The following is a 25,109-nucleotide window of genomic DNA, read 5'->3' as shown; positions in this document are numbered from 1 at the left end:
TTCAGATTCATTCATTCAACATAAAGAACGACACCAGAGAGGGGTGTCCAATCTCTCCTTTATTATACGTTACATTGTAATGGAATATCTTGTGGTGGCGTTAAGACAAAACCCTAACATCCATGGCCTCCAAGTCCGAAATAACGTGCACAAACTCTCGCTCTATGCCGACAACCTGTTAATATACTGTATATTACAGACTCCGAGACCTCTCTACCCTCTATACTCAATGAATTTGATGTCTATAGTAGGGTCAGTAATTTCAAGGTCAACCTCTCAAAATCCGAAATTCTGAACATCAATATCCTTGAGGAGAGGCGGCAACAGGTACAAATTTCCTTCACCTTTAAAAGTGCCCCTCGTCACTGAAATACTTAGGGATCAATCTCTCGGCCGACCTGAACCAGATATATTCACAAAATTATAAAGCACTATTAAATCGCATTGTAACGGATCTTAAAACTTTTGACAGAGACAGATTATTGTGGTTCGGAAGAATCAACGTTCTGCAAATGGACATCTTGTCAAAACTGCTCTACCTATTTTAGGCGTCCCCAGTTGCTCTTTCAAGTACATTTTTTATGCTTCTTATCAAAGACTGTAACACATTCATCTGGAGCATGAGCAAGCCACGATTGGCGAAAAGATTTCTTACCAGACCTAGATCTAAGGGGAAAACTTTTCTCCTTGCAGAGACTGACAAACCAATCTGGCTGTCAGTGGTGAGGAGTCTTATAGCTGCAATTATCTTTTGGGTAATATTCACATTATCTCTTCAGAGAGGAAGGAGACAAACTTTAGTGCCACCTATTGGATGTAGCAATCCTACCCAAACACAGGGGAGGTATGGGGTTGCCGAACTTCCACCTGTATTATATTTTGGCTATCCTATCTAGAGTGGTTGATTGGTTGCACAGACCAGACCAGAAGGGTTGGGTGGCCATTGAGTCCTCTTTGTCTGGCTTGAGTCTAGCATCCCTTGCCTGTCGTGCAAGAGATATGCGTCCGTCCAGAGATTCTATATCCTTTTTGATGCGGGATCTCCTGCAGGTGTGGGATAGGGCCATAGCCAAATATAAATTCTCAGACATACATGGCCCAATTACACCCTTATTTGATAACCCTGCCTTTCCTCTCCCTGTAGGAGTTAATAAATTGCTCATTTGGTCACGAAACCCCAAGACAAGACTTCTGCAGACCCTCATTGGCTCTTCGGCTCTACGCTCTCTACAAGTATTGAGAGCTCTATGTCCCGACCACCCTGTGCCATGGTTCTCCTACCTATAATTTAGATCTTTTCTCACATCCTTTCTCCCTGGTGCCAGAATTAGTACCCCCCAGTCTGCCTTTGAGGTGCTATTGATCCAAAACTCAATTCCTGAACACACAATCTCCCAAATGTATAATATTTTTATATCCCTACTTGACCTTAAAGATCTGTGGTTTGTCAGGGAGAGGGAAAAAGAGTTGGGTTTGTCTTTTTCAGAACAAGAATGGGGTAAGGGCTTCCTATGTGTACACAAACTCCCGAGAGCATGTAAATTGCAGGAAAATAATTACAAAATTCTATCCAGATGGTATAGGTGCCCCGTTGATTTACGGGGGTTCTATCCTACCATCTCAGATAACTGCTGGAGATGTGAGACAGCCAAAGGCACTATGTTACACTTATGGTTGGATTGACTTCTTATTCGCCAACTCTGGAATAGAGTTTTTTGAGATCTTTAGTCATATCTCAGGGGAACAACCTCACATATTCCCCCAGGTTGGCCTTCTCTCTATGTTGCCAGGGTCCTTTAAGAACATCAAGACTGGATTGCTTTAACAATGCCTCTCATCCATCATATCTATTATTCCCAGGCGCTGGCAGTCCAAGGAAGCCCCTGTGGCATCCCCAGCCCCCCCCCCCCTTGTCCCTCTGTTTCACCCTCTTTTCTCCTTCTTTATCTATTACTCTACCTCCCTTTACATAAAGTTAAACACAGTTTCTTCATACAACGGCACACACTTTGATCGTTAAATGAGCTGCACATAATAATAATAATAATAATAATTTTATTCATTTATACAGCGCTATTAATTCCACAGCGCTTTACATTCATTGGCACATGCAACATTTCTTTTCTTATGTTCGTTTGTACACCTTGTTTACCAGGAGACTTTAGTATATTCGACATGGAAATCGGACGGTTTATCCTTGATGGTTCATTTGGCATGTGGTCGATGTAGAAGCTGTACTCACTTTGTATGTATTTAATTATGCTGTTGTTATACTTCAATAAAAGATTTTTGACAAAAAAACTTTAGAGCTCATCATTCCAAAAGATAAAATCTGTTCAGAGTCAATGTCCCCCGATCATGTAGGAGTTAACATTAGTAGTGATGTGCCTAATTTGGCAGTGACATCATTTCCATTTGTAATGGACTTAGAGGAAAACAGCCTTTTGAGAGAAAGTAAGTAAATAGCTAATGATAATTGAAGTTGATTTCTGTAAATCCAATGAAACCGTAAACTGGCCTAATGTAGGAAGGATTTAAGAGGGGGCAAAACATGCTCATTGCTCAGTGTGTTGGTGTCTTAGAAGAATTGATGGATCTCAAACTGCTACCGGTTCTGTTCCTGCTGGATGCAACAGTCCTCCATGGTGATGGACAGGGTGAGTAGGACAAAGTCCCTAAATATTTGACATACGATACAACATATGAAATTGCCGTACTGCATACATATCTGTAGGGAAATTCTTGGTTCAGACAACCAAAGTGTAACTGGCCTACAAGGAGCTGTTGAGTTAATACCAGAGGGCTGACAATCAGGAGATCAAATAGCCATTGAGTGACCACTCCAGCGTCAATGGTTATTTTAATTGTATTCTAATTGTATTCATAGTATATGTACAGGGATATAGACATTTGAGATTCTGAACTAGGGCGCTAAATCATTGATTTATTTGTCTGTAAACAGCAATATATATTGATGGTGTCAAATTCACATATGTACATGCAAAAGTTTTGTAAATTTGGCAAATATCTTGTAAAAAAAAAATGCAAAAGTTCCTTCAGAGAAAAGCTGTCAGCAGTTATTCCCACTGCATTATTGAACTGTGTTACTTTAGCTTGCTAATGTGTATATACAGTACAGACCAAAAGTTTGGACACACCTTCTTATTCAAAGAGTTTTCTTTATTTTCATGACTCTAAAAATTGTAGCTTCACATTGAAGGCATCAAAACTATGAATTAAAACATGTGGAATGAAATACTTAAAAAAGTGTGAAACAACTGAAAATATGTCTTATATTATAGGTTCTTCAAAGTAGCCACCTTTTGCTTTCATTACTACTTTGCACACTCTTGGCATTCTCTTGATGAGCTTCAAGAGGTAGACACTGGAAATGGTTTTCCAACAGTCTTGAAGGAGTTACCAGAGATGCTTAGCACTTGTTGGCCCTTTTGCCTTCACTCTGCGGTCCAGCTCACCCCAAACCATCTCAATTGGGTTCAGGTCTGGTGACTGTGGAGGCCAGGTCATCTGGCATAGCACCCCATCACTCTCCTTCTTAGTAAAGTAGCCCTTACACAGCCTGGAGATGTGTTTGGGGTCATTGTCCTGTTGAAAAATAAATGATGGTCCAACTAATGCAAACCGGATGATATAGCACGCTGCTGCAAGATGCTGTGGTAGCCATGCTGATTCTGTATGCCTTCAATTTTGAATAAATCCCCAACATGTCAACAGCAAAGCACCACCACACCATCACACCTCCTCCTCCATGCTTCACGGTGGGAACCAGGCATGTAGAGTCCATCCATTCACCTTTTCTACAAAGACACGGTGGTTGGATCTAAAGATCTCAAATTTGGACTCCTCAGACCAAAGCACAGATTTCCACTGGTCTAATGTCCATTCCTTGTGTTCTTTAGCCAAAACAAGTCTCTTCTGCTTGTTGCCTGTCCTTAGCTGGGGTTTGCTAGCAGCTATTTTATCATGAAGGCATGCTGCACAAAGTTTCCTCTTAATAGTTGTTCTAGAGATGAGAAGGTGTGTCCAAACCTTTGGTTTGTACTGTGTGTCTAATATTTTAGGTTCTTCAAAGTAGCCACCTTTTGCTTTGATTACTGCTTTGCACACTCTTGGCATTCTCTTCATGAGCTTCAAGAGGTAGTCACCGGAAATGGTTTTCACTTCACAGGTGTGCCCTGTCAGGTTAATAAGTGAGATTTCTTGCCTTATAAATGGAGTTGGGACCATCAGTTGTGTTGTGCAGAAGTCTGGTAGATACACAGCTGAAGAGACTGTTAGAATTTGTATTATGGCAAGAAAAAAGCAGCTAAGTAAAGAAAAACGAGTGGCCATCATTACTTTAAGAAAATTGGGAAAACTTTGAAAGTGTCCCCAAGTGCAGTGGCAAAAACCATCAAATGCTACAAAGAAACTGGTTCACGTGAGGACCGCCCCAGGAAAGGAAGACCAAGAGTCTCCTCTGCTGCGGAGGATAAGGTTATCCGAGTCACCAGCCTCAGAAATTGCAGATTAACAGCAGCTCAGATTAGAAACCAGGTCAATGCCACACAGAGTTCTAGCAGCAGACACATCTCTAGAACAACTGTTTAGAGGAGACTTTGTGCAGCAGGCCTTCATAGTAAAATAGCTTCTAGGAAACCACTGCTAAGGACAAGCAACAAGCAGAAGTGACTTGTTTGGGCTAAAGAACACAAGGAATGGACATTAGACCAGTGGAAATCTGTGCTTTGGTCTGATGAGTCCAAATTTGAGATCTTTGGATCCAACTACCGTGTCTTTGTGCGACGCAGAAAAGGTGAACAGGTGGACTCTACATGCCTGGTTCCCACCGTGAAGCATGGAGGAGGAGGTGTAATGGTGTGGGGGTGCTTTTCTGGTGACACTGTTGGGGATTTATTCAAAATTGAAGGCATACTGAACCAGCATGGCTACCACAGCATCTTGCAGCGGCATGCTATTCCATCCAGTTTGCATTTAGTTGGACTATCATTTATTTTTCAACAGGACAATGACCCCAAACACACCTCCAGGCTGTGTAAGGGCTATTTGACTAAGAAGGAGAGTGATGGGGTGCTACACCAGTTGACCTGGCCTTGACAGTCACCAGACCTGAAGCTAATCGAGATGATTTGCGGTGAGCTGGACCGCAGAGTGAAGGCAAATGGGCCAACAAGTGCTAAGCATCTCTGAGAACTCCTTCAAGACTGTTGGAAAACCATTTCCGGTGACTACCTCTTGATGCTCATCAAGCCAAGAGTGTGCAAAGCAGTAATCAAAGCAAAAGGTGGCTACTTTGAAGAACCTAGAATATAGGACATATTTTCAGTTGTTTCACACTTTTTTGTAAGTATTTCATTCCACATGTGTTAATTCATAGTTTTGATGCCTTCAATGTGAATCAACAATTTTCAGAGTCATGAAAATAAAGAAAACTCTTTGAATGAGGTGTGTCCAAACTTTTGGTATGTACTGTATATACAATATATATACATATATATATATATATATATATATATATATATATATACGTATATATTTACGTAACAATACTAATATTACTAATTTAGATTTTTATGAATACAGATAAGATAAATATATCTGGTGGAAAGTCATGTGAGAATTATTTATTTATTTTTTTCAATCAGTTCAGTGCTTTTGCAGTGGTCTCCTGCTTGATTTCAAAACCTGTAGCTCTCCACTTCTTGCAAAACTACAACTCTCATCGTGCCGTGACAGCCTGCGACTACAGCAGGGTATCTGATTATAGTTCATTAGATCTGGGGAAGAACCTAATGGCAATCTTTCCTGATACCAAACATCTGAGATAATACGTAGAATTATAGTGTTCTCATGTGCTTAAACTTTCCAACATGCTCAGTTGGTCATTTAGGGCACATTTTTGGGTTTTGCGTCTGGAGCCTATGAATCGTGGTTGTGGTATTGTAAGATCAGTGGTAGATATATTATTGTGTAGCCCTTTCAGAGTAACTAGGAGAGTCTCTAGTCACCTCCCCACTGCTCATCTGATATGGCTCCAACATCTTCCATCTATTTTTTTGACTGTGAACAAGGGCTGGCTGGCACATTTTAGCCTGGGGGGCAATCATAAGGCAGTGGCCCTCAAGTTGAGTCGGCCCACCTTTGGTCTGTTTATCTCTGGCCACTGCATTAAAGCAGCAGTAGTAACAGACTTTATGAACAGACTGGTACATATATATGGGAACAGAACCGCGCTTACTGCTTACATAGATTCTGCAACAGAACCAAAATGACTACATAGATATGGGAACTGTAAGGAGCTTAGTACAGAGATATGGGAGCAGAACCAAGCTTACTGCAGAGATAAGGGTACAGAACTGAGCTTACTACAGAGATCTGGAAGCAGAACCAAGCTTACTACAGAGAGAAGGGAGCAGAACCGAGCCTCCTACAGAAATAAGGGAGCAGAATTAAGCTTAGTACAGAGATATGGGAGCAGAACCGAACCTACTACAGAGAAAAGGGAGCAGAATTGAGCTTACTACAGAGATATAGGAGCAGAACCAAGCTTACTACAGAAATAAGGAAGCAGAACCGAGCCTACTACAGCCATAAGGGAGCAGAATCAAGCTTAATACAGAGGTATGGGAGCAGAATAGAGCTTACTACAGAGATAATGAAAGCAGAACCGAGCTTACTACAGAGATACAGGAGCAGAACCGAACTTACTACAGAGATACAGGAGCAGAACTGAGCTTGCTGTACCCATACAGGAACAAAATCGTACTTACCCAGGCTACTATATAGAAACAGCAACAAGACACCAAGCCTCCTACATAGGTATGGGAACAGAACAAGCTTACTGCATAGACATGGTACCAGAACTAAGCTTACTGCTTAAATATTGTGCCATAATTGAGCTTACTGTATTGATAAAGGAGCAAAACCACACTTGCTACATAGATACAGTACCATAACCCTGCTCTGAATGGGAGAATACAGCAAATATTCGCTGACAGTCACTCTGATTGTGTGCACCAACAGCGCAATCTCCCGCCCAAGAAACTAGTGTCTCCACCAATGAAAGTATGCTGCATCCAGACCGTGAGGACACCTGAAGATGGGCACTCACCCTTATAGATTTAGTGTTGTGCCCTAAAGATACGTTTTACACCTACACACCTGCATACAGCCGTATACACTTACACACCAGCGTGCAGCCGTATACACCTACACACTGCGTACAGCCGTATACACCTACCCACCATTATACAGCCGTATACACTTACAGACACCTGCATACAGCCGTATACACATACAGACACCTGCGTACAGCCGTATACACATACAGACACCTGCCTACAGCTGTATACACATACAGACCCCTGCATACAGCTGTATACACATACAGACACCTGCGTACAGCCGTATACACATACAGACACCTGCATACAGCTGTATACACATACAGACACCTGCCTACAGCCGTATACACATACAGACACCTGCATACAGCTGTATACACATACAGACACCTGCATACAGCTGTATACACATACAGACACCTGCGTACAGCCGTATACACATACAGACACCTGCATACAGCTGTATACACATACAGACACCTGCCTACAGCCGTATACACAGACACATACACAGATATAGTCACAAAGAAGCGTATACATATTTGAAAACATTCTCATAAAAATAATCATACACAAAAGACAGACACAATCCTATACACTTAGACACACAGACACATACTGGGGGGCTTTTTACTTTTGATGATTGGGGGACACTTCTCTCTTCTTCTTTCCCGTGCAGCCAGACTTGTTTGATGGTAAATCCCTGTAGGCTAAAGGACCTGTGGTGACGTCACGCCCATGTGATTAGAAGGGACGGGGCCTCAGCAACACAGCTGATAACAGAAAGAAACTCCAGGTGTCCTGTAGTCCTTTATAATAGAAGTGGGGGTCTGAGTTAAGACCTCCAGATGGGGGGTTCAGGGAGGGCGCTGGGGGAGAGGGGGGGTGAAGCCTGCATGATTATAGTGGCCTGGAGGAAACATGGCCATGCCCACTAACAAAGCCGGTTATGCCCACTATCCAGACAAATCCTAGCCACTGGGATGTAACCGCAACCCTTGTCTGATGCTCATCGGCTGGATGGAGGCAGCGCGCGCGCTGCATGACATCATTCTAACACACATGGCTGCGCACTGTGAACTGCGAGCGGCCGTGTCTCCTGTACTATGCGGCCGGTCAGCACTGTCTGCCCCTAATGCCTCAGTGTGCTCGGCCACATCACAGTACAAGAGACACAAGAGACACGGCCGCGCGCAATTCACTGTGCGTGGCCATGTGTGTTATAATGACATTATGCAGCAGGCAATTGCCCCCCTGCCTCCCAGCTCAGCTTGCCCCTAACTGTGAATGTGCTGGTTTATTAATGCTGTGTAATAAAACCTCATATAAAATGGAAATACTCCCATTTGCAGGGCACTTAATAAGATCTATTGATGACCAGTAGTGCATGTCTGAGTTGAAGACAATTAATCAGGAAATTATTAGGGAGATTCAATTCCTCCCTTAAGGCTTGAAATGTTTTAACAACCTCAGCTGTATAGACCTTTCTCAATTATACCAATCTCGCAATCAATAATGTTTTCAAACTTTTGTTTTTGTCAGCTTTATATGTTTTGTATCAATAAAAGCCAAGTTTAAATATAAATATATAGGTCCCCCTCCTGGTATATATGTCCCCATCTTGGGCCCCTCCTGGTATATATATCTTCCTACTGGTATATATGTCCGCCTCCTGGGCCTATCCTTGTATATACTTGTATTTCCCCATTCTGGTTTATTTGTCCCCTTCCAAGCATATGTGTCCTTCTCCTGGTAAAGATGTACCCTTCCTGGGTCCATCCTGGTATATATGTCCACATCCTGGTTTATTTATCCCCATCCTGGTATATATGTTCACATACTGGACCCCCCTTGGTAAAGATGTCTACATCCTGGACGCATTTTGGTATATACAGTTGAAACCAGAATTTTACATACACTATCTAAAAAGACACATATGCATGTTTTTCTCTCTATCTGACATGAAATCAGTATACACCTTTCCCGTTTTAGGTCAGTTAGGAACCAAAATTACTTATATTTGCCAATTGCCAAAATAATGAGAGAGAAAATGTTTTAAGGCACTTTTATTACTTTCTGCAAAGTCAAAAGTTTACATACACTAAGGGGTACTTTGCACACTGCGACATCGCTAGCCGATGCTGGTGATGCCGAACGCGATAGTCTCCGCCCCCGTCGCACATGCGATATCTTGTGATAGCTGCTGCAGCGAACATTATCGCTACGGCAGCTTCACACGCACTTACCTGCCCTGCGACGTCACTCTGGCCGGCGGCCAATAGAAGAGGAGGGGCGGAGATGAGCAGGACGTAAACATCCCGCCCACCTCCTTCCTTCCTCATTGCGTGCGGGACGCAGGTAAGGAGATGTTCCTCGCTCTTGCGGCTTCACACACAGCGATGTGTGCTGCCGCAGGAACGAGGAACAACATCGTACCTGTCGCTGCAGCGAAATTATGGAAATGACCGACACTACACCGATCACCGATTTACGACACTTTTGCGATCGTTTATCGGTGCATCTAGGCTTTACACGTTGCGACGTCGTTACTGGCGCCGGATGTGCGTCATTTTTTATTTGACCCCGACGATATCGCAGTAGCGATGTCGCAACGTGCAAAGTACCCCTAAAGGCCCCGTCACACTAAGCAACATCGCTAGCAACATCGCTGCTAACGAACAACTTTTGTGACGTTGCTAGCGATGTTGCTGTGTGTGACATCCAGCAACAACCTGGCCCCTGCTGTGAGGTCGTTGGTTGTTGCTGAATGTCCTGGGCCATTTTTTAGTTGTTGCTGTCCCGCTGTGAAGCACAGATCGCTGTGTGTGACAGCGAGACAGCAACAACTAAATGTGCAGGCAGCAGGAGCCGGCTTCTGCGGAGGCTGGTAACCAATGTAAACATCGGGTAACCAAGAAGCCCTGTCCTTGGTTACCCGATATTTACCTTTGATACCAGCCTCCTCCGCTCTCACTGTCAGCGCCAGCTCCTGCTCTGTGCACATGTAGCTGCAGCACACATCGGGTTAATTAACCCGATGTTGGCTGTAACTAGGAGAGCAAGGAGCCAGCGCTAAGCATTGTGCGCTGCTCCCTGCTCTGTGCACATTTAGCTGCAGCACACATCGGGTTAATTAACCCGATGTGTGCTGTAACTAGGAGAGCAAGGAGCCAGCGCTAAGCATTGTGCGCTGCTCCCTGCTCTGTGCACATTTAGCTGCAGCACACATCGGGTTAATTAACCCGATGTGTGCTGTAACTAGGAGAGCAAGGAGCCAGCGCTCAGTGTGCGCTGCTCCCTGCTCTCTGCACGTGTAGCTCCGTGCGGTGGTAACCAAGGTAAATATCGGGTTGGTTACCCGATATTTACCTTAGTTACCAAGCGCAGCATCTTCCACGCTGCGCTGGGGGCTGGTCACTGGTTGCTGGTGAGCTCACCAGCAACTTGTGTAGCGACGCTCCAGCGATCCCTGCCAGGTCAGGTTGCTGGTGGGATCGCTGGAGCGTCGCAGTGTGACATCTCACCAGCAACCTCCTAGCAACTTACCAGCGATCCCTATCGTTGTTGGGATCGCTGGTAAGTTGCTTAGTGTGACGGTACCTTAAGAGTACTATACCTTTAAACAATGTGGATAAATAAAATGGAATGAAACCGGTTTAAATGCCGCGCTAGAAACCACAGATGCTGTAGATAAAAAGATTTTCTTTATTTCATAATTCTACGCATTTCAAAGGCATCTCCGCCTCCTTCTTCAGGAACAAAAATCATAATACAAATATGGCCAACAAAACCTATATATAGGGAAACAGGTAGCCATGTATGCACTCAGAAAGTGAACAGCCGATATGACTCAGAGCCGATGACTCAGAGCCACATGGAGAAGGGAAAAAAAAAAAAAAGACACAATGAATCATCAAGAATGAACAGAAAGAAATCCTCTGTGAGAAAACATAAATATTTTCAAGGAGAACAATAAATAAACCAGTGAATTAAATGATGAAAAAACATAAAAACAATTTGTGTGTGCTATTTAGTAAAGAGAAATTGTATAGAAAAATAGGGGGGGGGGGCGAGAAAAAATGAATGAAAAACACAGTACAGATGGTGTGCGAACCCAGAAAGTGTAAGTGATGGCACTGCTTCCAGAACCAGTGTGCTATATGGAAGTTCAATTTACAATGAATTTCTACTCAGAGACAAGTGAACAAAAAGGATATGCAATTAATGTAAAAGAAGAAAAGCAAAAACGAGTGACTACTTTATTAAAAGGGAATGAATGTCTCTTTAGTGTTTTTGCACGTATAAAAAGACATGTCTACATGTCAAAGGATCAGAAAAGTATATTTCTTTGGGACATAAAAATTATTGTAGATATATATATATATATTTCACTAGATGGTGTCTTTAATAATAAGGGGTCGCTGAACTATTGATAGAAAAATTACTAGCGCAAGAAACACACTTGGCTATAGAGCGGTTCCACAAGAAGAGGAAAAAGCTGCCAAAGCGCATGCGTGGGAAAGGTGACAAGAGTTTAATAGACCCGAAGGTAATGAAAGTTCACAACCGTGGGAAAATATCTCCATACGCCTGCGCTAAGCAGGCAGAGAAAAAGGAGCGGTTCCCTGAAAAGAGAGAGACTTCTAAGGCGCGTGCATGATGAAAATATATGAATACTAGATACTGAATGGTAGCAAAAGTTCATACCCGTGGGAACTAAGCTTAGTGCGCCTACGTTAAGCAGTCAAAAAGGGAACTGCTTTATTTTGGTGATAAAACATGAGAAAATAAATGTGAAAAATATATATAAGAATGTATAAAAATGTGTAAAAATGTGTGTAAGAAACGGGGGCTGGAGGAATTCAAGGGATCAATAAAAACGCGGTAGAAGCATATGTTAAAAATATTAAAAATATTAAAATCATTTACCCATAAATATATGTAGGGCTACCATAGGAGATATTATATTATAAATAATAATAAAATATTAATAATAATGCTAATATAACAACACATGAATAGAATGAGAAGAAGGGAGGGGGAATATAAAAATATATCAATAAATATAAATATATGCATACAAATATTATTTAGCAGTAGTCGGAATATCATTATAGGGAAATAGGAACAATTGGGATTGATAAACTGAGAGCAGCAGGAGATAAAAAATAAATAAATATAAATATATACATAAAAATATTTAGCAGTAGTCAGAATATTATTATAGGGAACCAGGAACAATTGGGATTGATATACTGAGAGCGACAGGAGATAAAAACCAAATCAATAAAACAAATCAGTGACCTCATTCAGACCTAGAGGTTTTAGTGTATTTAGTTTATGGATCCAGAAAGTTTCCTTTCTGCTAGGGTCTCCATTCTATTGGGGGCATCGATGGCTACCTGTTCTATAGGTGTAATGTTAAAAACCATCTCTTTATTATGCTTCAAAGCACAATGTTTAGAGAGACCGTGTAACATATAGCCTATTTTCACATTGTGCCTCTGGGAATTCAGTCTGTTGTGGAGGGATTGGCTAGTCCTCCCTACGTACTGCTTGCCACATACACAGTCCACCAGGTATATTACAAAGTCTGACTGGCATGTGAGCCGCCTTTTTATGGGGAAATTCTCTGAACCCCCCTGGGAGCAAAATGTGGTCCTTTTATGACAAATGCTCTTACAGCACAGGCAGTTTTTAGATCCACATTTATAAGAGCCAGTTGCATAACCTATGCCTTTCTTCTTAGCCTGGGGTGCCCTCAATCTACTGGGGGCTAAAATATTTTTAATAGTCGGTGCCCTCCTGAAGGTGATCCCAGGGCGACTGTGTAGCATGCCTTTGAGTATGGGGTCCCTTAATAAAATCCCCCAATGTCTAGAGAAAATATTCCTAATGATATTGTTATCACTGCTATATGTAGTGATGAAGTTGATGGAAAAATCATTTTTTCTCTCAGAAACATCAATCCCTTCAGTATCCATAGGGGATGGAGCTTTTTTCGGCTTTAACAAATCTGTTTGCTTCAATTTGACTGTTTCCTGATAGGCCTTCTTCATCAATGATTTAGGGAAGTCCTTTTCTATAAAGCGATCCCTCAGTATCTCAACCTGTTCTCTAAAATCAGCATCCAGGGAGCAATTCCTCCTGATGCGCTTATACTGATTTATGGGGATGTTATGTAACCACTTAACATAATGTTCACTCTGGTTGTGGATATAACTATTAGCGTCCACCCTCTTAAAGAATGTTTTTGTGAGGATTTCGTGATCTTTATGAAATATAGTGAGATCTAGAAAATGTATCTCATTTTTATGTATAGTAGGTGCAAATTTCAGACCCCAATCATTATTATTTAAGTTGTCAAGGAAGGATTCTAAATCAGCATGCTCACTGTCCCAAATAAGGAACAAATCATCAATGAACCGCTTATAAATTATGATACCACTGTCATAAAGCCCATTTTCTATGTATAGTAGCTCAAAAACCCCCATGAATAAATTTGCATACAAGCATGCAGCCTTAGAGCCCATGGCTGTGCCAAGGCACTGATGATACAACCTGCCATCAAATGTAAAATAATTATTATTGAGGATAAAGCTCATTCCCTCAAACAGGATTTTTTTCTGAGCAAATGGGATTCTGCTATCACTTTCCAGAAAGTGTGATAAGCAGAACAACCCTAAGTGATGGTGGATATGGATATTTGAATTCATAACCATATCCACCATCACTTAGGGTTGTTCTGCTTATTTGGCAGATTTGTTAAAGCCGAAAAAAGCTCCATCCCCTATGGATACTGAAGGGATTGATGTTGCTGAGAGAAAAAATGATTTTTCCATCAACTTCATCACTACATATACAGTGCCTACAAGTAGTATTCAACACCCTGCAGATTTAGCAGGTTTGATAAGATGCAAATAAGTTAGAGCCTGCAAACTTCAAACAAGAGCAGGATTTATTAACAGATGCATAAATCTTACAAACCAACAAGTTATGTTGCTCAGTTAAATTTTAATAAATTTTCAACATAAAAGTGTGGGTCAATTATTATTCAACCCCTAGGTTTAATATTTTGTAGAAAGCTGGGTGGAGGATACCGGGCACCGCTGATCCCCTTTGAGGCTGACAAAGCTGCGCTTCCGTGCAGGTGGAGACCTGGGTGCGTGTCCCAAAGCAAAGACGATACAAGATCCACAAGGTAGAGATGAACAGGTCGCACTCCAATGGTCAAATAAGGAATTTCTTTTATTCCACGATCACATCAGGGTACAGGTAGTGAGGGAGGATGAGGGTGTGCCACGTCGGACGACGGCAGCCGTTTCGCAAGTAACCTTGCTTCTACGGGTCCAGTGCCGTCGTCCGACGTGGCACACCCTCATCCTCCCTCACTACCTGTACCCTGATGTGATCGTGGAATAAAAGAAATTCCTTATTTGACCATTGGAGTGCGACCTGTTCATCTCTACCTTGTGGATTTAATATTTTGTAGAATAACCCTTGTTTGCAATTACAGCTAATAATCGTCTTTTATAAGACCTGATCAGGCCGGCACAGGTCTCTGGAGTTATCTTGGCCCACTCCTCCATGCAGATCTTCTCAGAGTTATCTAGGTTCTTTGGGTGTCTCATGTGGACTTTAATCTTGAGCTCCATCCACAAGTTTTCAATTGGGTTAAGGTCAGGAGACTGACTAGGCCACTGCAACACCTTGATTTTTTCCCTCTTGAACCAGGCCTTGGTTTTCTTGGCTGTGTGCTTTGGGTCGTTGTCTTGTTGGAAGATTAAATGACGACCCATCTTAAGATCCTTGATGGAGGAGCGGAGGTTCTTGGCCAAAATCTCCAGGTAGGCCGTGCTATCCATCTTCCCATGGATGCGGACCAGATTGCAGGCCCCTTGGCTGAGAAACAGCCCCACAGCATGATGCTGCCACCACCATGCTTGACTGTAGGGATGGTATTCTTGGGGTTGTATGCAGTGCCATCCAGTCTCCAAACGTCACGTGTGTGGTTGGCACCAAAGATCTCGATCTTGGTCTCATCAGACCAGAGAACCTTGAACCAGTCTGTCTCAGAGTCCTCCAAGTGATCATGAGCAAACTGTAGACGAGCCTTGACATGACGCTTTGAAAGTAAAGGTACCTTACGGGATCGTCTGGAACGGAGACCATTGCGGTGGAGTACATTACTTATGGTATTGACTGAAACCAATGTCCCCACTGCCATGAGATCTTCCCGGAGCTCCTTCCTTGTTGTCCTTGGGTTAGCCTTGACTCTTCGGACAAGCCTGGCCTCGGCACAGGTGGAAACTTTCAAAGGCTGTCCAGGCCGTGGAAGGCTAACAGTAGTTCCATAAGCCTTCCACTTCCGGATGATGCTCCCAACAGTGGAGACAGGTAGGCCCAACTCCTTGGAAAGGGTTTTGTACCCCTTGCCAGCCTTGTGACCCTCCACGATCTTGTCTCTGATGGCCTTGGAATGCTCCTTTGTCTTTCCCATGTTGACCAAGTATGAGTGCTGTTCACAAGTTTGTGGAGGGTCTTAATTAGTCAGAAAAGGCTGGAAAAAGAGATAATTATTCCAAATATGTGAAGCTCATTGTTCTTTGTGCCTGAAATACTTCTTAATACTTTAGGGGGACCAAACAGAATTCTGGTGGTTTGAGGGGTTGAATAATAAATGACCCTCTGAATAAACTTTTCACAATTTAAAAAAAAAAATAAAAAAAGAGAAAACATTATTTTTTGCTGCAGTGCATTTCACACTTCCAGGCTGATCTACAGTCCAAATGTCACAATGCCAAGTTAATTCCGAATGTGTAAACCTGCTAAATCTGCAGGGGGTTGAATACTACTTGTAGGCACTGTAGCAGTGATAACAATATCATTAGGAATATTTTCTTTAGACATTGGGGGATTTTATTAAGGGACCCCATACTCAAAGGCATGCTACACAGTCGCCCTGGGATCACCTTCAGGAGGGCACCGACTAGTAAAAATATTTTAGCCCCCAGTAGATTGAGGGCACCCCAGGCTAAGAAGAAAGGCATAGGTTGTACAACTGGCTCTTATAAATGTGGATCTAAAAACTGCCTGTGCTGTAAGAGCATTTGTCATAAAAGGACCACATTTTGCTCCCAGGGGGGTTCAGAGAATTTCCCCATAAAAAGCTGGCTCACATGCCAGTCAGACTTTGTAATATACCTGGTGGACTGTGTATGTGGCAAGCAGTACGTAGGGAGGACTAGCCAATCCCTCCACAACAGACTGAATTCCCAGAGGCACAATGTGAAAATAGGCTATATGTTACACGGTCTCTCTAAACATTGTGCTTTGAAGCATAATAAAGAGATGGTTTTTAACATTACACCTATAGAACAGGTAGCCATCGATGCCCCCAATAGAATGGAGACCCTAAGCAGAAAGGAAACTTTCTGGATCCATAAACTAAATACACTAAAACCTCTAGGTCTGAATGAGGTCACTGATTTGTTTTATTGATTTGGTTTTTATCTCCTGCCGCTCTCAGTATATCAATCCCAATTGTTCCTGGTTCCCTATAATAATATTCTGACTACTGCTAAATATTTTTATGTATATATTTATATTTATTTATTTTTTATCTCCTGCTGCTCTCAGTTTATCAATCCCAATTGTTCCTATTTCCCTATAATGATATTCCGACTACTGCTAAATAATATTTGTATGCATATATTTATATTTATTGATATATTTTTATATTCCCCCTCCCTTCTTCTCATTCTATTCATGTGTTGTTATATTAGCATTATATTAATATTTTATTATTATTTATAATATAATATCTCCTATGGTAGCCCTACATATATTTATGGGTAAATGTTTTTAATATTTTTAATATTTTTAACATATGCTTCTACCGCGTTTTTATTGATCCCTTGAATTCCTCCAGCCCCCGTTTCTTACACACATTTTTACACATTTTTATACATTCTTATATATATTTTTCACATTTATTTTCTCATGTTTTATCACCAAAATAAAGCAGTTCCCTTTTTGATTGCTTAACATAGGCGCACTAAGCTTAGTTCCCACAGGTATGAACTTTTGCTACCTTTCAGTATCTAGTATTCATATATTTTCATCACGCACGCGCCTTAGCAGTCTCTCTCTTTTCAGGGAACCGCTCCTTTTTCTCTGCCTGCTTAGCGCAGGCGTATGGAGATATTTTCCCACGGTTGGGAACTTTCATTACCTTTGGGTCTATTAAACTCTTGTCACCTTTCCCACGCATGCGCTTTGGCAGCTTTTTCCTCTTCTTGTGGCACCGCTCCATAGCGAAGTGTGTTTCTTGCACTAGTAATTTTTCTATCAATAGTTCAGCGACCCCTTATTATTAAAGACACCATCTAGTGAAATATATATACAGTATATATCTACAATAATTTTTATGTCCCAAAGAAATATACTTTTCTGATCCTTTGACATTTAGACATGTCTTTTTATACGTGCAAAAACACTAAAGAGACATTCATTCCCTTTTAATAAAGTAGTCACTCGTTTTTGCTTTTCTTCTTTTACATTAATTGCATATCCTTTTTGTTCACTTGTCTCTGAGTAGAAACTCATGGTAAATTGAACTTCCATATAGCACACTGGTTCTGGAAGCAGTGCCATCACTTACACTTTCTGGGTTCGCACACCATCTGTACTGTGTTTTTCATTCATTTTTTCTCGCCCCCCCCCCCCTATTTTTCTATACAATTTCTCTTTACCAAATAACACACAAAAATTGTTTTTATGTTTTTTCATCATTTAATTCACTGGTTTATTTATTGTTCTCCTTGGACATATTAAGGTTTCTCACAGAGGATTTCTTTCTGTTCATTCTTGATGATTCATTGTGTTTTGTTTTTTTCCCTTCTCCATGTGGCTCTGAGTCATTGGCTCTGAGTCATATCGGCTGTTCACTTTCTGAATGCATACATGGCTACCTGTTTCCCTATATATAGGTTCTGTTGGCCATATTTGTATTATGATTTTTGTTCCTGAAGAAGGAGGCGGAGATGCCTTTGAAACGCGTAGAATTATGAAATAAAGAAAATCTTTTTATCTACAGCATCTCTGGTTTCTAGCGCGGCATTTAAACCGGTTTCATTCCATTTTATTTATTAACTGCTCCCCGGGGCCGCTGCTAAACCACTGTAATCACTCACATGCGACCACAGGGTGTTGTGACCGGCACAACCCTACCAGGTGAGTGTGTCTCTTTCTGTCTCTCTACCCTCATACCGGGTAAGACCCTATTGTGCTTTTTTCCCCTACAGCTTTACAAGGTTTAAACAATGTGGGACAGCCCATATGATGATGTCATGTCTTTGAAAGCTTCTGATAGGTTTCTTGGCAATGTCTGAGATAATTAAAGACAACACCTGTAGATGTATTTTAATGCACACCTGAAACACACTGCTTCTTCGTGTAGCATCATGGGAAAGTCAAAAGAAATCAGCCAAGAGCTTAGGAAGAAAATTGTGGGCTTGCACAAGTCTGGTCCATCTTTGGGTGCAATTTCCAGATACCCGAAGATGCCTCATTCATCTGTACAAACAATTACAAGCAAGTATAAACAAGATCGGCATATCCAGCCATCATACCGCTCAGGAAGAAGATGGGTTCTGTGTACCAGAGATGAACATGCTTTGGTCAGACATGTGCATATCAGCCCAAGAACAAAAGCAAAAGAGCTTGAGAAGATGCGGGCGGAAGCTGGTAAGATTGTGTCATTATCCACAGTGAAATGGGTACTGTATCAACATGGACCGAAAGGTCACTCTGCCAGGAAAAAGCCATTACTCCAAAAGAAACAAAAAAAGCCAGATTAATGTTTGCAAATGCACACAGGAACAAAGGTTTTAATTTTTGGAGACATGTCCAGTGGTCTGACGAAACTAAAATTGACCTGTTTGGACATAATGACCATCGTTATGTTTGTAGGAAAAAGGGAGAAGCTTTGAAGCCTTAGAACACCATCCCAACTGTGAAACACGGGAGTGGCAGCATCATGTTGTGGGGTTGTTTTGCTGCAGGAGGGTCTTGTGGTATCATGAGGCAAGAAGATTATATGGCAATACTGAAGCAACATCACAAGACATCAGCCAGGAACTTAAAGCTTGGGCGGAAATGGGTCATCCAAATGGACAATGACCCAATGCATACTGGCAAACTGGTTACAAAGTGGCTTAAGGATAATAAAGTCAATGTTTTGGAGTGGCCATCTTAAAGCCCTGATCTTAATCCTATGAAAAATTTATGAGCAAAGCTGAAAAATCAGGTGCAAGCAAAGCAACCTACAAACATGGCTCAGCTACATCAGTTCTGTCAGAAGGAATGGATCCAAAGTTGTACCAACTATTATGAGAAGCTTGTGGAAGGATATCCAAAATGTTTGACCCAAGTCATACAGCTTAAGTGAAATGGGACCAAATACTAATGAAATATATGTAAACTTTTGACTTTGCAGAAAGTAATAAAAATGCCTTAGAACATTTTCTCTCTCATTATCCTGGCATTTAGCAAATATAAATAATTTTGCTATGTAAATTTCTGGTTTCAACTGTATGACACTATCCAGGTTTTTGTCCCCTTCATGATATACTGATTATGTTCTCCTCCTTGTGTATATGTCTCCTTTCTGAGCCCCTCCTCTACGTTACACCCGCAACCCCTATGATCTTCCTGTCCCTGTCTTCAGCTGATGAAGTGCTTACCTTTTCCCAATGTCTGCCGCATCCTCGCTCGGCTCTGCGTTACCTACAGCAGTGTGATGTGATCGCAGGGTGATGACCTCATCACACTGCTGCATGCTAGGCCATGGAATAACGCACCATGCTCTGCCCTACTGCCCCTGGCTCTACCACATGGCTCATTTGCAGGCAATGCACCTGAGGAGCTTCACATGTAAATTAGTCGTGTGTAGTGGCTGAAGCGACACAGCCAAGTCCCTCTTTTGCAGCTGTGACTGGGGCCCAGAGAAGAGGGGTTCCGGCCAAGGGTTTAATAAAGCTAAATAATTTCACCGGGCCGAGCCCCCCTTTTCACCGGATCCCATACACCAGTAAGGGTTGTAATGCCCTGATGGCAATCCTGTCAGGGTAAACCCTTAGATTTAGCGTTGACGTAGAGTGGGACACCCAGATTGACCCCCCATGAATCATTGGAAGTGGGAAAATTGTGTGGGAATTAGTGCACCCACTGCTGGATCAGGTTTACTACCATTAAGTAGATAAGATCTACACCAACATCGCACTCTTCAAGATCCTCTCTATCAGAGGTACTGTTGCATGTGGCACCGTACTAAAAGAATCAGCGAGGCCTCCCTAAGCCACTAGTTAGGCTACCGCTGAGAAAGGGAGAGAGTAGAGCCCAATGTAGCTACATGATGGTGGTCAAGTACCAGAGGAGTGTCATTATCTTGACCACAATTCACCATGACAACAGCTCCCCTGTCACTGTCAAAAGTTCCACATCAAAAGTCCCAAAGAAATAAAGCAAAATCTGCGCTCCCAAATCCAAATGCCACCCTCACTTCTGAGCCCCACAATGTGCCTAATCCACACTTAGCATCCACATGTTTGGCATTGCTGTAGTGAGGAGAGCCCTCTTAAATGTATGGGTGGGATGCAGGTTTACAAAAGCACGAGCTGGGCACAATGTGTGTGCACTAAAATGTACTGGGCACAACAAAGACTTATTTGCAATTTTTAATTCAGCAACATTCACTGCATTTGACACTATGGATGTTTGCTAGAGACTAAATTGTCACTACACCTGTAGATGAATTCCCAGAGAGGTGTAATTTCCAAAATATTGTCACTTGAGGGGATTTCATCTATTCTGGCACTTAGGGGCTCTGCAAATTTAGGAATTTCAGAGGTGAGGAATACCGAGCCACCTGTAGGATTTGTTCTTTTGTTTTGTAGAAATTACGTTTGCTGATAATGTCCCAAGGTGGGTCATTGGATTTGTGTTTGATCACAGTTTATGGATAAGGCCCATCGCTTGGCGTTTGATGGGGAGACCCAGTAGGAATTCATGAAATAGAGCTGTAGGTTAGGCCTCTGATGCAGATATTGGTCCTGTGAGCACAATTTTCAGTCTTGCAGTTTGTTAAAGTAGTAGATTTCTTTGTGGAGCATCGCCATCTCTTTTTCATGGGTGATGAGGGCTGCAGTGGTAGAGTCCATTTTCTGCAAAGTTGGAGGTACGGGAACCCAGCTCTCTTATTTCTTTGGAAAGTTCCTTAGATTATCCAACATTTTGGTCAGTTCTGTGTGTATTATAGTCTAGAACTGTGCTACCATGGTCGGAAGTAGGAGTGCACAGAATCCTGGTTGTGGAAGCCGGGATCACTTTTGAATCGAAACGTCTGGTAAAGAGGAATAGGGTGACTCAACTGGAGAGAGGTCCAGGAGATATATTGTCACTATGCTCAGCAAGAGTTTGGTACCTGAGGTTAGGGTTCATTAAGGTGGTTCTGCGCAATCTCGTCTTGAGAACAGATATAAGTTGCAAGACAATCTGGTGTTTCCAGCCCAGCCTTGGTTGATAGAGTGAGAGGGAAAGCGTATTTCATGTTAAGCTTTACAGGGTGTATTGGAGAGAGGGTTAAGTTACCACAGAAGCCTCAGGTAATGACCTGTTAGAGTTAATGTTATTTGGCTGGTGGTGTGTCAAGTTAACCCCTTAACGACCCATGACGTACTAGATACGTCATGGATCGTGTTCCGGTAAGCCCCGCCCCCTGCCGCCGGCAGGCGGCGGCGAGACGCGCACATATCAGCTGTTATCAACAGCTGATATGTGTGCCTGCCAGCTGCGGGTGGAATCGCTTCCACCCGCGGCCATTAACCCCTTACATTTCGCTGCCAAAGTCTTGGCAGCGATATGTATATGGGCGCCGCCATGACAGTGACTTACCCCGCCCCCGCCGGAAGTCACGTGACATGATCACGTGACTTTCGGCGGTTGCCATGGTAGCACAGGGTCATGTGATGACGCCTGTGGCTAACATGAGTCACTTCCTCTCAATGCCGGAATACAGCCGGCATTGAAAGTGAAGCAGCAAATCTGCAGTTCTCAGCTCTGTAGCTGAGATCTGCAGATAGTGCAGAGCGATCGGATTGCTGATCGCAATAGCACCCTAGGGGGACTAGTAAAATAAAAAAAAAAGTAAAAAAAAAAGTTTTAAAAAATTAAAAAAAAAATAAAAAAACCTAAAAGTTCAAATCACCCCCCTTTCACCCCACTGAAAAATTAAAGGGTTAAAAAAATAAAAAATACACACATATTTGGTATCGCCGCGTTCAGAAATGCCCGATCTATCAAAATATAAAATCAATGAATCTGATCAGTAAACGGCGTAGCGGCAAAAAAATTCCAAACACCAAAATTACGTTTTTTGGTCGCCGCAAATTTTGCGCAAAATGCAATAACAGGCGATCAAAATGTAGCATCTGCGCAAAAATGGTACCGTTAAGAACGTCAGGTCAAGACGCAAAAAATAAGCCATCACTGAGCCTCAGATCCTGAAAAATGAGAACGCTACGGGTTTTGGAAAATGGCGCAAAACGTGTGCCACGTTTTTCGGACAAGCTTGTGAAATTTTTTTAACCCCTTAGATACAAGTAAGCCTATACATGTTTGGTGTCTATAAACTCGCACCGTCCTGAGGCATCATACCCACACATCAATTTTACCATATAGTGAACACGGTGAATAAAATATCCCAAAAACTATTGTACAATCCCACTTTTTTTGCAATTTTTCCGCACTTGGAATTTTTTTGCCATTTTCCAGTTCACTATATGGCAAAACTTATGGTTTCATTTAAAAGTACAACTCGTCCCGCAAAAAACAAGCCCTCATATGGCAAGATTGATGGAAAAATAAAAAAGTTACGCCTCTCGGAAGAAGGGGAGCAAAAAACAAAAACGCAAAAACGGAAAGTGCCCGGGGGCTGAAGGGGTTAAGCAAATAAATGTGCTTATAAGCATGGAAAGATAATAGCAAGGGGGAGGAAAGGGTTAACCGTGCTGCTGTGGAGATAAACAGGAGATGAATCCAAAGGTTAATCTTAGTGATTTTTATTTTTCTACACGTTTCAGAGTCTAACTGACTCCTTCATCAGGAAAAAGAGAACCACTGATGTACTGTACAATTTGGACATTTTGATTGCCTTTCAATATTTTTTCAGATGAAGCTCCATTATGTTTTTTTTAAAATGATAATGTTATTTTTATTGGAAAAATAATAGAATGAAGAAAAGCGGTGAGTAACAAGTTAATACTAATTTTAGCTAATGTGAAAATGTGCATTTCTTCATAATTACACACTGTCTTGGATTGTGGAGATGGCTCCCTAGAGTAATGGGAGAACTAATGGAGTCCGAGAAGCTAATCTCCTGTGGCTCTCCAAACCTGCCCAAAACCTCCAGAAAATCAATAAAAATACAGGGAACGTCTTCTCTTAGAGAATCAGGTAAGAGAGCATGGAGAGGCAGGGAAAAGGATGTGCAGATTTGGGAGACAGTGTGCATCTGCAGTGCATGTGACTGGATGTTAGTGGCAGTCAACTGATCTCTAAAAGGTCTATAAACCATCTGATTGGAAGCAAGTAAGTTCATTAACTCGTTGGCTGTTTAGTAGCATTGTTCTCAGATATAGTGCAGTGTACATGTATTGTCAGCACCAAATTATAGGGAGGGCACCTGATACATATTCCTCTTGGACTCCACAACCAAGGAAACTGTGAAAAAAATATAATTCCTTAATTGGTTGAACGCAAAAGAGTGGCCTGAAACCAGCATCCAGTTTGGCCCTCCCTGGCAGCCAGACATGGGTATTGTTTTTTTTTCTGCATTCTAGGCCCAGCATCATTTGCAACTCTTGGGCTTACTAGTCCCTGTGACACACGTCATGATGTTATGTGAGGCATAATAAGTGGAAAAGACCTTTTTTCTCCACTCCAGTGACAACATACAGTGTGTCCACCCATATCCTGTCCACCGCCATTAACTTCAGAACGGCGGCAGCTATAGGCATAGAAGTGTTGTCTAGGTATAGTAAAGTATCCATGCACTACACAATGAAACCACCTATAGCGCCACCTGGTGGAAAACAACAGAGTTAGCATTTTTATCTCGAAAACGGAACGAGATAGAGAAAAAAAGTGAATTACAAAGTTAAAGGGCATCATCAATTCAATACAAATCGACACCTTTCATATAGAAATGCTATGATATGAAACCCATGACCCCTCAAACACATTGAATGCTGGTAACGCATATGGAGCTCATTTAACTTTGATGCTCAAAGTGGCCATCGTCAGCTGAAATGCACATCTGGAGTCTGCATAGCATACTGTATCTTGCTGCACGTTGTGCAATATGGTAGGTGACACGTTTGCACAATCATCTGTAATACGTCGTCGTAGGTCCTGCAATGTTGGTGGAGGGGTCGCATATACCTGCTGTTTGATGTGACCTCACAGAAAGAAGTCCAATGGGGTCAGGTGAGGGGGAGGCCACTCCACGCAGCCACCATACCCAATGACTTGTAGGAAGGTCTCCATTAGGTATCACTTCACGTCCACAGCCTTGTAAGTTTTAAACGTTCTAATCATAGCATTTCGGTATGCAAGGCATCGATTCGTATTGAATTGATGATGCCCTACAACTTTGTAATTCACTTTTTTTCTCTATCTCGTTCCGTTTTCGAAATAAAAATGCTAACTCTGTTATTTTCCACCAGGTTGCGCTATAGGTGGTTTCATTGCGTAGCGCATGGCTACTTTACTATACCAAGACACCACTTCTATGCCTATAGCTGCCGCCGTTCTCAAGTTAATGGCGGTGGACAGGATATGGGTGGACACAGTGTATATGGCATATATCACATTCCGTGATGGAAAATCCAATCGTAGGCCATT

At 42.2% G+C, this 25,109-nt stretch overlaps 1 protein-coding gene across 3 annotated transcripts in view; it reads left to right on the top strand.

The window, feature by feature from the left end:
• Positions 1-2,579: 2,579 nt before the first annotated feature.
• The window catches only part of LOC142301371 (proteinase-activated receptor 1-like), a 68,831-nt gene continuing 46,301 nt past the window's right edge, over positions 2,580-25,109 (top strand). Inside the window, exon 1 of one of the 3 annotated variants that reach the window (XM_075342361.1) lies at positions 2,580-2,657. In XM_075342361.1, the coding sequence (XP_075198476.1) occupies positions 2,591-2,657 (67 nt within the window). In that variant the 5' untranslated portion in view covers positions 2,580-2,590. The remainder of the gene's footprint in view (positions 2,658-25,109) is intronic. The other 2 variants (XM_075342373.1, XM_075342366.1) reach the window with 2 other exon arrangements.

The sequence above is a fragment of the Anomaloglossus baeobatrachus genome, chromosome 1 (genome assembly GCF_048569485.1).
Source record: "Anomaloglossus baeobatrachus isolate aAnoBae1 chromosome 1, aAnoBae1.hap1, whole genome shotgun sequence".
Classification (NCBI taxonomy): Eukaryota; Metazoa; Chordata; class Amphibia; order Anura; family Aromobatidae; genus Anomaloglossus; species Anomaloglossus baeobatrachus.
This window is presented reverse-complemented; position numbering and strand designations above follow the sequence as displayed.